The sequence below is a fragment of the Hypanus sabinus genome, chromosome 2 (genome assembly GCF_030144855.1).
Source record: "Hypanus sabinus isolate sHypSab1 chromosome 2, sHypSab1.hap1, whole genome shotgun sequence".
Taxonomy (NCBI): Eukaryota; Metazoa; Chordata; class Chondrichthyes; order Myliobatiformes; family Dasyatidae; genus Hypanus; species Hypanus sabinus.
Window position 1 is genome coordinate 72037451 of NC_082707.1, and position 13798 is coordinate 72051248.

At 38.2% G+C, this 13798-nt stretch overlaps 1 protein-coding gene across 1 annotated transcript; it reads right to left on the minus strand.

Moving 5' to 3' along the window:
* Positions 1–11760: 11760 nt before the first annotated feature.
* Positions 11761–13787, minus strand: LOC132379763 (transcription cofactor HES-6-like). Its single transcript, XM_059948053.1, has 4 exons — positions 13486–13787; positions 13306–13392; positions 13136–13217; positions 11761–12959 (listed from the first exon to the last, which is right to left on the minus strand). The coding sequence occupies exons 1-4, from the start codon at positions 13555–13557 to the stop codon at positions 12505–12507; spliced, it is 696 nt and encodes a 231-aa protein (XP_059804036.1). The 5' UTR covers positions 13558–13787; the 3' UTR covers positions 11761–12504.
* Positions 13788–13798: the final 11 nt, after the last annotated feature.

Here is a 13798-nt window from a genome sequence, read left to right on the forward strand (position 1 = left end):
TTTCTCAAGTCTTTAAAATATTGGGTTTTTGCAGGGTTTCCCAGAAGTACTCAGGTCAACTAACTGATTAGGTGAACCCCTCTGAGAATTTACCCTCAGAAACCCCTATGATACCGAATATATTCATTTTTTTCCAGATTGTTGCTTACCTCTCCTCCTGTTTGACATTATGCTTGTGTAATCATGAGTAAATTTCCTGGATAAAAGCAAGCCAAGGTATAGTGTTGATTAAAGTGAAAATTAAAGACATTCAAGTCATAATTAAGAATCCAGACAGATGTTTTCATGTGAAGAATGAATACTTGGAATATGTATCATGAATTGTATTTCCATTTGGGGAAGTATTGTTAAAGACAAAGGTGTAAAGAGGGAGGAAACTGGAACAGAGTACTCAAGTATTGTGTACAGAAGTCTTTCTTCAGTATCTCAAAACAGTTAAAGGTAGTAGAAAGATAGTAACATTTCTATTGGAACAGATGTGCTATTATTCCAGCTGGTATTGAATTAAGATAGTGGTGCAGTAGTTAGTGCTGCTTTCTTGCAGCTCTGGAGACCTGTGATTGATCATGACCTTGGATACTATCTATATGCAGGATGTGCATTTTCTCCATAATCACACAGGCTTCCTTGGGTGCTTCAGATTTCTATCTTATTATGAGCTTGAGTGTTGAGGGTTATTACAAGTGTAAGTGCCATTACCATGAAGGTATGACACCTCTACTTCCTTCAAAGTTTGTGCAGACTTAGCATGTCATCTACAACTTCGACAAACTTCCATACATGCACAGTGCAGGGTGTTCTGACTGGAGGCATCATTGCCTTGTTTGGAAACACCAATACTCAAGAATGGGAAAAGGCTACAAGAAGTGGTGGATACAGCCCAGTCTGCCAACTTGCACATCTACAAGAGGCACTGCCACAAGAAAGCAGTATCCATCATCAAGGACCCCCACCATCCAGGCCATGCTCCCTTCTCGTTGCTACCATCAGCAAGAGGATAAGGAAAACTTAGGTCCCACACCACCATTAGCAGTTATTACACTTCAAACATCAGGTCCCTGAACTGGCATGGATAACTTTATTCACCTCAACTCAACTGATACCACAACCTATGGACTTACTTTCAAGGTCCGTACAACTTGTGTTCTCAATGCTGCTTATCTATCTATTTATTTATTTTAACTTGCACTGTTTGTCTTATTTTGTATATTGGTTGCTTGTCAGTCTTTCTTTGTGTGTACCTTTCATTGATTCTAGTGTATCTCTTTGTTTTACTGTGAATGCCTGCAAGAAAATGAAACTCAATGTAGTATATGGTGACATATACATACTTTGATAATAAATTTACTTAGAACTCTGAATTCTCTCTTTTACTCTAAATCTCAGTGTCTCATCCATCGGTTATCCCAGTTGCATATCTTCCATCTAAAAAATTATGAAAGTTATAAAAAACATTTGCTTAAAATTTGAATAAACTGTAATTAGTCTAGATAAAGTTGGTACATTATTTACCATTTTGCTGAAGCATTACCTGAAAAAAGTCCTCTCACTTTGTCTCTTTACCTGAAGTTGTTGCATCCTTTCTGGATTGGTCACAAAATCCACCTCAATGGTTTTGAAAGAGTACATGTCCATAACCTCCTCATAATTTAAATGTAATTGTTTCCTCAACCAATGTACTCCCCTGTGTATTTTTCAGCAACAGTTGTTCAGAGATAATCAGCAACTTAGTATATCCTCTCTATGAACTGGCATCAATTACAGATCCTCTGCTACATCCAGGTTTGATCTCATGCAGCTCAGAACAAAGTCAGAATTGTACCTGGAGACTTGTTTAGCAAAGCTCAGTGCTGTAGCGGTGTGCTACACGCAGCGCTAAAATTACGACACGGAGTCGGTAACTGCAGTCGAAGGAAAAAACTTTTTTCGAAATCCTCAGCCTCACTTTTAAGCCTCCCTCAACCTGCCCCCCGTGGCGCAGAGGCTCCAAAGCTCTGTGCTCGCAAACCCCCGTAGGCTATCTAATTGTGAGCCGGTTCGGATGTGCCAGGAAATGGGTCGCCTCAGTGCCACATTATGTAAACTTGCCAGGCCATTACTGGAGTCATAGCATCAAACAATGGCATTTTGTTATCCTGCTAATTAGTTATTATAAACTACCTGGACTATCCTTTCCAATATTCAAATCAGTAAAGCCTTGAGATTGATTCTGAAGGTGAGTCATTGATCTAAAACATTAACACTGGTTATTTTTTTTCTCTCAAAGATGCTGTATGATTTGAGTATTTTAGTAGTTAGTATTCTTATTTTAGGTTTCTAGCATTTACATTATAGTAAAGCTCCAATAATCCGGTTATTTTTGAGTACTTCTGGACTAACAGATGTTCCAAACTAATGGATGTTACTCTGTTAATACCCAAATACCACTTTAATTTCACTTTTGTTTTCATGTTTCTCAATGGTAAAATAAATTTTCCCGTGAGAAATATACAAGTACTCCAAACCCTGGCTCTCTGGCCACAAACTTCTCCTGACTCTTGGTGTTCCTGATTCACACTACACACCCAGCTCACAAATCCAGCCCCAGCTCCAGCTACACCACGGACCCTACGCTCAAATTCAAAGTCAAGTTTATTGTCAAGTGCAAAGTATATTTATGCAAGCTGCAATGAAAAACTTCCATCGAGCAGTATCAGACACATAGCCTCAAATAAGCAGCATTTACAAGAAAAACATAACTGTACACACTTTTAACAGGAAAACAATTATAACAAAAAAAATCATGTCAGTCAAAGCGTTCATTGTGTTGCTGAACTGTAGTGGTTAGGGTTTTGTTGGTTACTTTGAGAAGCAAACGGTTGAAGGAAAGTAACTGTCTATGAAGTGCAGATCAATGAGTGCACCAGTGGCTGAACAATCAGGATTTCCAACCAATCAGATGAAGGATTATTGAAGTATTGCTGTAGTTTGCTTTAATTCCATGAGCTCAATTCACCACATCATCACTCAGTGATAGCCCGCAATAAGACAATTTGCAATTTCTTGCTACTTGTTCATGATAATTCTACAATAATGATGTCATCTCTTCCAAATAGCAAAACCCAAGAAAATTACAGTCATTGCAGTAGGCATATAAATTTAATTAACGCTCACAAAATGCTGGAGGAATTCAGCAACATGTATGGAAAAAAGTACAGTCAACATTTCAGGCCTGCCAGAGTTAGAAATTCAACACTGATCTTGCATCTTTAATGTACAGCATATTGAAAGAAAAAGGATGATAGAAAAATATAAGTATAGATGTCATGAAAATGGGAAAGATGACAAATGGCTGAAAGGTTGCATTCAGCATAATATTTTTAAAGGAAGATAAAGTAGAGATAGAAGGCCTTGGGGAGAGAGTCTCATCCAATTATATTGTGATTAAAGGAGAATGTAAGATGCCAGAATGAAGACTTAGGAATCAAAGCATGTGAAAATCGTATATTAGGACTGTGATTGCTTATGATGCCATAGAGGTGTAGAAAGCTAAGTAAGTAATGTATGAGTTGTGAAGTATTTTAATCAAATTACCTTGGTTGAATATTTCTTATGTCAATGCAAATATTTCGATACATACTTGATCATCATCTATCCCATTTGGCCCAATGGTCTTACGGTTAACATAGGTAAAGCCGTCCCCACTATGCAGCTCACCTACAAAAGGCAGGAGCCTCAGGACCCATACCATCAGGTTCTGGAACAGTTATTACCCCTCCACTATCAGGGTTTTGAACTAGAGGGCATTAACTTCACTTGACTTCATTTATCCAAGCACCCAACTGATTCCACAACCAAGAACTCGACAACTCGTATTCTCGATATGTAGTGCTTATTTTTTTTTTATTATTTTGATGTTTTTCTTTTCTCTTTGTATTTGTAGCTTGTTGTCTTTTGTACATTGGTTGATTGTCCATCTTTGTTGTACACAGTTTTTACACTGATTCTATTGCGTTTCTGTGTATTTGCTGTGAACACCCACAAGAAACTGATTCTCAGGGTAGAATACGGTGACATATATATACTTAAATAATAAATTTACTTTGAACATAAGAAGATCTTAAGGTCTTTGATGGTGGAAAGGATACAATTTTGTGGAACTTAGGAAAAAGTGATAGAAATTGATTTGGATTTCTGGAGCTGATCAGTGAATTTTTCCACACAGCCTCAGGTTAGTTTTCCACGTAATGCAACAACTAAGAAAACTGTGGCAGGATAGTGTAACCAAAGGAAATAATTTTCTGCAGTATATTTACTTCCTCATCACAGATCTTCTAATGTAAGCCCTATAACCCTGCTGTTCTTTTTCTTCCTCACTGGACACATTCTGACATTCCATTCCTTTGTTGCAATATCAAACATTGGCAATGTTCCAGATACACATGTTATAGTTACTGTACATTTGTTTGCAAACTTTGGGTGTTCTCATGTGTACCCTAGTCAGGAAAGTTAGACCTACTCCCCTGCTTCTGTGGCAATGTATGTACTACTGGAGATATCATATTTACCTTGTTCCACTGGCAAATTTGAGAAATGTCCCCGAGCACTAAATACAATGATTTCCCAGTCTATATTTAATAACACAAACATCAGAATCAGAATCAGGTTTATTATCACCGGCATGTGAAGTGGAATTTGTTAACTTTGCAGCAGCAGTTCAATGCAATACATAATCTAGCAGAGAGAAAACAACAACAATAATAAATAAAATAAAACATAATAATAAACAATTAAATCAATGTATTGAATAGATTTCTTTTAAATGTGAAAAAAAAACAGAAATATTATATTTTTTTAAAAAATTGAGGTAGTGACCAAAGCTTCAATGTCCATTTAGGAATCAGATGGCAGAGGGGAAGAAGCTGTTCCTGAATCACTGAGTGTGTGCCTTTAGGCATCTGTATCTCCTACCTGATGGTAACAGTGAGAAAAGGACATGCCCTGGGTGCTGGATGTCCTTAATAATGGATGCTGCCTTTCTGAGACACTGTGGGCTAGTGCCCAAGATGGAGTTGACTAGATTTACAACTGCAGCTTCTTTCGGTCCTGTGTAGTAGCCCCTCCATACCAGACAGTGATGCAGCCTGTCAGAATGCTCTCCATGGTACAAATATAGAAGTTTTTGAGTGTATTTGCTGACCTGCCAAATCTCTTCAAATTCCTAAGATAGTATAGCTGCCTTCCTTATGATTGCATCGATATGCTGGGACCAGATTAGGTCCTCAGAGATTTTGACACCGAGGAACTTGAAGCTGCTCACTCTCTCCACTTCTGATCCCTCTATGAGGATTGGTATGTGCTCCTTCATCTTACCCTTCCTGAAGTCCACAATCAGCTCGTTCATAGGCAGAGCTGATCATAGGCTCAGTTTCGTCATTAAGTCAACTCCCCTCAATTTTTATAGCATGTTTTTTCTTAATGATTTCAACGACAGGATGTGTTAAGTGCTGCCTTAACTGCTGGAGAAAAGAACTGAATGATGGTTATAAATGGGTGGTGTATTTGTTCCAGTTGGTTACTGTGTTTTCAGCAAAGCTTATCAGAATCTTAATGTCAAGAATTCCAAGTTTAGACAAATGCCTAGCTTTTCTGAAATAAGCAAAAATAATCTAGCCCAAGAATTCCTTAATAGCAATCTTCCATTTTAAAAGAGGTTAGTCTGTAATATCATACTGAACTGAAACTGCAGTAAATCAGACAGCAGCGAGAGATTGTTTTAATATATGTATAACTGTGGTCAGGTATTGCATCCGAAAGCCATAGAGCCTTTTTTTCATCAATTCTGAGAAATTTATGGTGCAACCAACACAAAGGGGACATCTGTTTACCATGGTCAGATTGAAATGACTTTGAAGGGGATGGGTGGAATAATAATAACGGAGTTTCACTCTGCTTATAAATGGCCACAGAAATGGGGAGGGGGAAGGGGTGTTATTTGGTCTCCTCTTGTGAACCCAACTCAAAATGCTTTCCTTTAATTTGTTAAATTGAGATCTTTCCCCACTCTATGCTTCAGCCAAATGTCTAGAACACATAAGTGGAAACAATGAACTGTGTGTCATTTTTATTCCTTGGAAGAAGTGAGTTGAATACACGAAAGTTATTTTTTTGGAAATATTTAAGGAATTACTTCATCCTGGTGAAACAGACAACCTACATCACAGATAAGGCCCTTGTCTGCTGAACAGAATCCTGGCAGGATAATCTATAGTTTCTCTTAACAGTTGTTTCTAAATTGGTGCCAATATTGGCACCTTGTTTCAGAGATAAGATAAGGTGACAGCTATAAAAAGGACTTCTTTTAAGCAATTAATTGGAACAGGAGCTTTGATGTAAAACAATTTGTCTATAGATCTGACTTTTCACAGATCAGAGTCATCTTTCCTTGAGTATGCATTCAGCTGATTTCAAGGTAGTTTATCAAGACAGAACATTTATTTTGGAAATTAGAAATGTTCCTTAGCACTGCAGCAGAATTTTGTAGAAAAGATGCATAGTTATATTTCATGCTTTAATAAATATATTTAATGCTTCTATTACCTTCTGCTCAGATGGTCTCAATCATCATAAAATGAGCAAATAACTCAATTCATAGAATAAATATCCTTCCTGTGCATTCTTGATAATGTCCATCTGTGTATTTGCCTTTTAATTTTGTGTTTCTTTAAGCAATTAGCTATTGTCTTGCTTACTTTTATAAAATAACTTTTAATTTTTGCAATGGTTAATTGTTAAATTGCAAATAATGAGTATTAAGCAATACATAAATAAGAACTGGAACTGCTGACTGGCAAAATGGCATCACAGTTAACAGCACTGTCTCACAGCCCCAGACACCCAGTTTTGATCTTGACCTTGAGTGCAGTCTGTGTGTACTTTACGTACTCTCCCTGAGACAGCTTGGATTTCCCCTGGGTGCTCTGGTTTGTCAAAGATGTGTAGGCTAGTATGTGAAGTGACACTGCTTAGAATGGTGGCTGGCACAAATGCAGAGGGCCAAAACCCTTGCTCCCATGCTGTAAGACCCTCACTCAAATAGGGAAAAATTTTAAGCAGTATATATAATTTTAAAGTTATTTTAAAAATGCAATTCTATTGTAATTATATATGTATTTTTCAACATGCAATAGTTGCCTTTAATTACCAATATATTACAGTTTATTGCATTGTTACTAATGAAGAAGTAAGAATTTGTGACAGAAATTTAGATTTGAAATATTTTTAAATTGTCAATTCATTTATTGCTGTCTTGCATGTTTGTTTTAGTTTTCTTTCTTTTTGTATTTGCACAGTTTTTTTGTTTCTGCACACTGATTGTCCACCCTGCTGGTGTGATCTTTCATTTATTAAATTATAGATATTGGATTTATTGAATACTGTCCACAAGTAAATGAATATTGGGGTTGTATATAGTAGCATATATGTACTTTAATAATAAATTCACTTTGGAATTTTGAATTTGTAAATGTAACTTTACCAGCCCTTCACAACACTGAGAAGACAGCCTGTATGTGTGCCTTTGAATTGGTAGCTCAGCATCCTGTTGTATGGATGTGTTGGTTCTGCCCATTTCACCTGGAACACCTAGTGGTCAAGTGTCATCCATTTCATTTGCTGAGCAAATGTTTGGCCATCACCCTAGTAGCAGTGTATGTTCCACTCTGTTCAACATCAGGCAGGCATGATAGGAGCTGGGCACCATGATCAACCGCCATCAATAGTCAAGAAACTGTGCACCCTGATGCTTTCCTGATCATTGCAATGGATTTCAACCAGGAATCCATTGCAATGAACTTGAAGAAGTCTCTGATCAGCTACCACTAACATATCACCTATGGAATAGAAGAGCCAACACACTTGACCTCTGTTACAATCACCATGTGAGATGTGTATCCTTGGATGTTAAGCTGTCAGCTGTGATGTTTGCCCTGCAAACAAGGACATGCAGTAGTTGAGAAGCTAAGCAACCTCTTGGCTCAGTTTGACAGGCACAACAACAAACCAGAGACTAAGGCCTTGACACTTGAAGCAACATGAGTTAAGATGTAACCCAGCAGTATCAACATGTGCAGAGCAGGCGGACCAGGTGGTGTACCCAGATGGGTCCTCAGGGACTGCATTGACCAGCTGCCAGAGGTTTTTACTGAAATCTATAACCTCTCTCTCTGTCCCTTGAATTCATTAAAACAACTACCATCATACCAGCCCCAAAGCAGTCAGCGGTAACCCCCATAGCCGCCAAGAGCCTGGAGAGACTGGTTATGTCCCACATTAAGAATGCCATCCCTGCTACTCTGGACCAGCACCACTTTGCCCATAAGGCAAACAGACCAACCAAAGACACCAACTCCATCACTCTCCGGGTACTACTGGAGCACCTGGAGTATTAGGACACCTATGAAAAAGCATGATGACAGAATGCTTTTTATTGACTGCAGTTCTACCTTCGATATCGTACTCCCCACCAAGGCGACCTTTAAACTACATAATCTGGGATTCAATACATCAATTTGCAACTGGATTCTGAACTTCCTTTATCAATTGCACGCAGTCAGACTAGATAAGGACACAGCAACCTCCCTGACCCTGAACACTGGTACACCACAGGGATTGTACTGAGCCCACTCCTTTATACTCTGTTCACCCAGAACTGTACCCCTGACTATGACACCAACTCTCTATCAAACCTGCAGGCGACTGGATTAGCAATGAAATGGCATACAGAGAGGAAGTGCAGAAACTGTTCAAGTGGTGCCATAACCATGATGTTTCACTCAACGTAGTAAACAAAGACATGATTATCAATTTCAGGAAATCAAGAAGGTATGAACAAGCTTCACTGCTGTTAAATGGTGAAGCAGTAGGAAGTCTCCAGCTTTAAATTCTTGGGACTCCTCTGTGATCACCAACACCTCCTTGATAGTGAGAAGGCTCAGCAGTGCCTATACTTTCTTAGGACTTTAAAGCGGGCAAATCTGCCCCAAAAGTTGCTGGTAAACTTTAACCAATGTGCCAGTGAGAGCATACTGACTTACTGCATGACAGTACTGGAAGTTCATTCCCTTTCCCTATTCCGACAGTCATCAGGTATCTGACTTTTGCAACTTCTGGGTGGCTACCTACATGTAGCTCTGATCACCTCCTCAATCTACTGAAGATCGTCGAGCTGCTGCTCCAGTCCTTTGAAATAATTTCTACTGATCTGCAGCTCGATGCACTTTGTGCAGATGTAGTTTTCAGAAAGAATGGAAGTCTTCTGGAGTTTCCATATCTCACACAAAGAACACACCATCAACTCCGGACCCATTGTCAGTGCACTAGCTATGTTCTAATAGACAAAGAAACAGGGAAAAAAATCTTACTAGTAATTTACTTAGAACCTCTGCCTGTGCTTGCCTATGCCTTTTGAGCCAAAGCCTAACCACTCTAACGGTAGTCATGCTGCTTACACCTCACTTCCTTTTATAGGCCTTTGTCAAGTGCCTAAAAGATCATTATCTTTGCAGCCTGCCAAAATGTACCAAAAGCCCCTGAGCTCTTTTGAAACCTCGTACCACCTCAACCAATCAAGTGACTGGTCTCAATGATTGCAGCCCAGCAAAAAGATATCTTTCCTCAGCATCTTTGATTATTTGTCATAATTATCTACTACCATGTCCGTCTCCTAGGGCATTCCACAGGTTACCAATGGATAAAAGGTAAATGATTTTGTGTATACAGACATGGCTTACTTGCTATTTTAAAGTCATACTTATTGTATATTTTAGGTTTCTTTAGATTCATACAGTTATCTATAATCTATTCTGTACAACCGTACTAGAACCTTTCTCATTACACCCTCTTATTTAAACATGCACAAGCTTTTAGTATTTCAATTTATTTAAATTTCAAAAAGATGTCTGAAATAGAAATATGAAGATAGAAACCCAAGTTCATTCTGCTCTGAGGCCTTGATAGTAGGGATTCTGTACAGTGCTTCCCTAAACTAGATGTCAATTAACACGAACTCCAAAACATCTGATTACCTGCATTAATCATATGTGGTCAGTCCTACAAAATATATTCTAAATATCAAAATACTGTAAGTATGCATTACATTCTGCAAGGCCAGTTGTTATCATATATGTGACTCTGGCTACACATTTATGCAAAATTCATTCACAAAGACACAATCAATTACCAAATTTCAGCAATTGAAATAATCAACCCAAGACCTTTTTTGGCTTCACAGTAAATATTTCCCATTGTAAATAAATGAGATTGATTTTATTTTTAATCCATTTAAATTTAATAGCGAATTAACTGTCATGTACATCATATTTCCTCAAAATTTAACCAGTTTCAGTACCAATGGGAGAATATATATTAACACAATTTTTTCTCTATAAATCTGCAATTGCTACCCTTGCTATCAATTTGTTATTTATATATGCTTGTTATTGTATTTATATGCCAAATAGCAGTAAGATCAGATGCAAATTTCAACATTTAGGACATAAAATTTGAAAAATACTTTCTATGTGAAGAACAAAGATGTATTGCACTGAAGCTTTTCATTCTAACCTACCAAACCTATTTACCTCCTTCAAGAAATATAATATGCAAACAACAGATTATCATTGGACTGCTACCTACTAATCACACCAAGGACACTCAGAAAATACCTAAGAACAACTACTGTCAGAGCTATACTCATGGACAACAAATAGAGCAAATAGGACTCTTTACTTTCACTAAACATTCAAATATACAGAACCCTTAGACAAATTTTATCAGTAATCCAGCAAATGAATTTGTATTCATGGCCTTTGGCCCTCCCAAGTGCTTTACAACCAATGAAATGTTTTTTGAAATTTAAACAAAACTTCCCAAATCTTTGAAGTGCAGCTTTGCTTTTAAATAATTATTCTTTTAAATATATGATCTCTAGGATAAAGTTGACAATGGCAAATTTTACTGAATATAGTAGTGAGATTAGGGCCAGATTTCAGAGTTGACACTAATTTTTTGACCATGGAAAAGCAAACCTTTGAATAGAGACTGTAAAAATTCACTCTATCCTGTTAGTGTACACTCACACAAATTACAGTGTTTGTTTTAAATATAAATCACAGCTAATTCAAATAACAGGTTTTACAATTTACTAGTCTGAATGACATTATACTTCTATTATTTCCCCATTTCAGACACTAGCTTCTTTTGAATATTTATAGCAGATCTTAGAATCTACTGTATATTCAGATCCTGAATTGCTTTTAGTTATGTCACAGCCGGTAAAATGTGAATGGGCTATCTTGTTAAAATATATACCAAACTATTTCCATCATGAATACACATACTGTGGTATCAATGACTACAGTGTAACAATGACTCTGGTCTGAGAACCATGAAAAATTTAATTGTTCTTTCAAAGATAGATTTTGATTAATACATGCTGTGAAGAATGCACAACTGCAAGGTATAGCTCTACCAACTTTGCCAAATCAACTCTGGAATTCCCTCCCCAACTTTCACCATACCTCCGAAGATATTTATTAAAACTTACTCCTTTGACCAATAAATTTGGTCATTAGCTGTACAATGCCCTCAGAGGCAGCTGTCTCACTAATGCTGTGTGAAACACCTTGGAAACTTTCTGAATGGACATTTACATGAACTGTAAAGTAGTATCAGACCTGTAACATTCATGGAAGGTCACAGTGTAATTCAATAGCCAGTCATTTAAAAGTGGTAAAAGTTTATTTAAAAAAAAGACAAAACAAGAATAGTCAAACTTGCATTACTGACAAATACACACACACACACAATTAAAAAATACATTAATGTGCTAGCAGAACATTTCAAATGTAACTGTGGACAGAAGCATCGGGGAACCAGTACACAAGTTTCCAAAAGACAGATTCCTAGTATCAATAAGTACATATACATCTAACCTTGTTTTTCTGCACAATTCTAATTCAGTCTTCCTTCACTGAAGGTAGATACTGTGGACCCTGTTACCAGTAAAAACTAACTCCAAAACAATCCCTTTAAGGGATTATAACCTTTGTAAACCACTAGAATTAGAATGTTTACATGTTTAATCATGTGTGCACGATTTTATTTCCCCTCAACCACGTAAAAAAAGTTAAATGTTGTGCTTTGTAGAAGCGCTTTGTTTCACTTCTCTGTTACTAAGAAACCCGAATACCTCTTTACCCAGGGACGCAATTAGAAATTCAAGATAATATCTAACACAGCTAAGCTTAACATAGGGTATTGGCCAATTGTATTACTCCCAATGCTATTTTTGTTCAGTTTCTTTAAGCTTATCTCCTCGTTCATATCATATTACTGCATTTGCTATCGGGTCAGTATTGTTCATTAAAGGCAGTGATGACAAGCTACTGGCTCCAAAACGGAAAACCAATGTCCATCCCCAAACAAGGCAGCTTTGTTAATTCTGCTCGGTCCCGGTCCGTTCAGTTACCACGGCCTCCAAACAGACTTTGAGTACATTGCAGGGGAGGCGTTTTCTGTTCTACAGTTATCTACTTTCTCTGGCAACAAGGGGTTCTGCCCCGCAGGAGTCGAATCGGCGTCGTCGACGTCGGAGTACACATCGTCGTTGGAGGCAGTGGATACAGGAGACGGTGCAGAGGAGCTGAGCTGGTCTCTACCTGTGGGGGACGCCAATACGAGGCATACGTCGTCAGGCCCAGGCCACATACTGGAGCTGGTTTCAGCCATTAATTCACCCAGTAAATCCTGAAAGTGATCTTCGCTCAACGGCATAGACTCCAGTAGGTGATTCAGTAAATCGGCAGCGACTGCAGAGTCAATCCCCGGACAGTTTGAAACGAAAGTGTGGACCTCGTGCATGCACTGAATGTAGCCAGCGGCAAACCTCTCATTCGCTTCCTCGTTAAACCTGTCCTTTTCTGCCAAGGAGAGAACGGAGAATTTTTTTCCTTAAAGGACATAGCTTTCATTCGCAAAATTGCAATTAAAATTTACTGTCCACGTTCTACAAAGGTTATACGATGCAATGATATTTACAATAGATTTTAAACCCCACGACTTCCAATCTTCTATTTCAACCTTACAAACTACTCACCAATATTCCTGTTGCAAAGTATGTTTTGGACTCGTTTCACCGTCATCTCCAGCACCTCCGCATTCTCCATTTTCGACTGCAGCTGAGAATATTTAGCACATTTTAGTTTCTTTTAAATCATAACTGAAATCTGAAGGACTTTTTTCCCATCAGTACAACTTAAAACTCACTTCCGTATCCGCCAATATCAGTCTTAATTCTTGCAAGCTCTCGTTAATGCGGGCTCGCCTCTTCTTCTCGATCAATGGCTTGCGAGTCTGCAATCACATAAAGAATCGCCCGGAGTCAGAATGACAATTTTCATGCACAGCCCCTAATTCAGAGTTGCTCTTTTAAATATGCGATCTTACCTTCCGATCTTCTTTGATTGCATAAAAGTCTCCTTCATCCCTGCCAGATCCCGGTTTGCAGGCTGGAGCCATATTGTTTAGGATTCCAACAGCCTTCCCAAATATTTCTTTTAAAAATCAAAAAAAAATCCTCCCACCAAAGCACGTTTCGCCAGCAGCTGGTACGCGTACAATCTCCTTTTTATTCACTGTACCCTGCCGTTGGCAATCTCTGTATTTATACCCGCTCGTTTGCATTTGAATAGCCGGGGAGCGGCGCGTCCCGAGGACGCCTAAAGGTTATTAGCTTATCCAATGGGAGTGCAGCGCTTTG

Coding starts and splice junctions, on each gene's coding strand:
- LOC132379763 (XM_059948053.1), bottom strand. CDS start 13,557: ATGGCTCCAGCCTGCAAACCGGGATCTGGCAGGGATGAAGGAGACTTT. Junction 13,393..13,485: donor CAATCAAAGAAGATCGGAAG/GTAAGATCGCAT, acceptor ATGTGATTGCAG/ACTCGCAAGCCATTGATCGA. Junction 13,218..13,305: donor TGATATTGGCGGATACGGAA/GTGAGTTTTAAG, acceptor AAATATTCTCAG/CTGCAGTCGAAAATGGAGAA.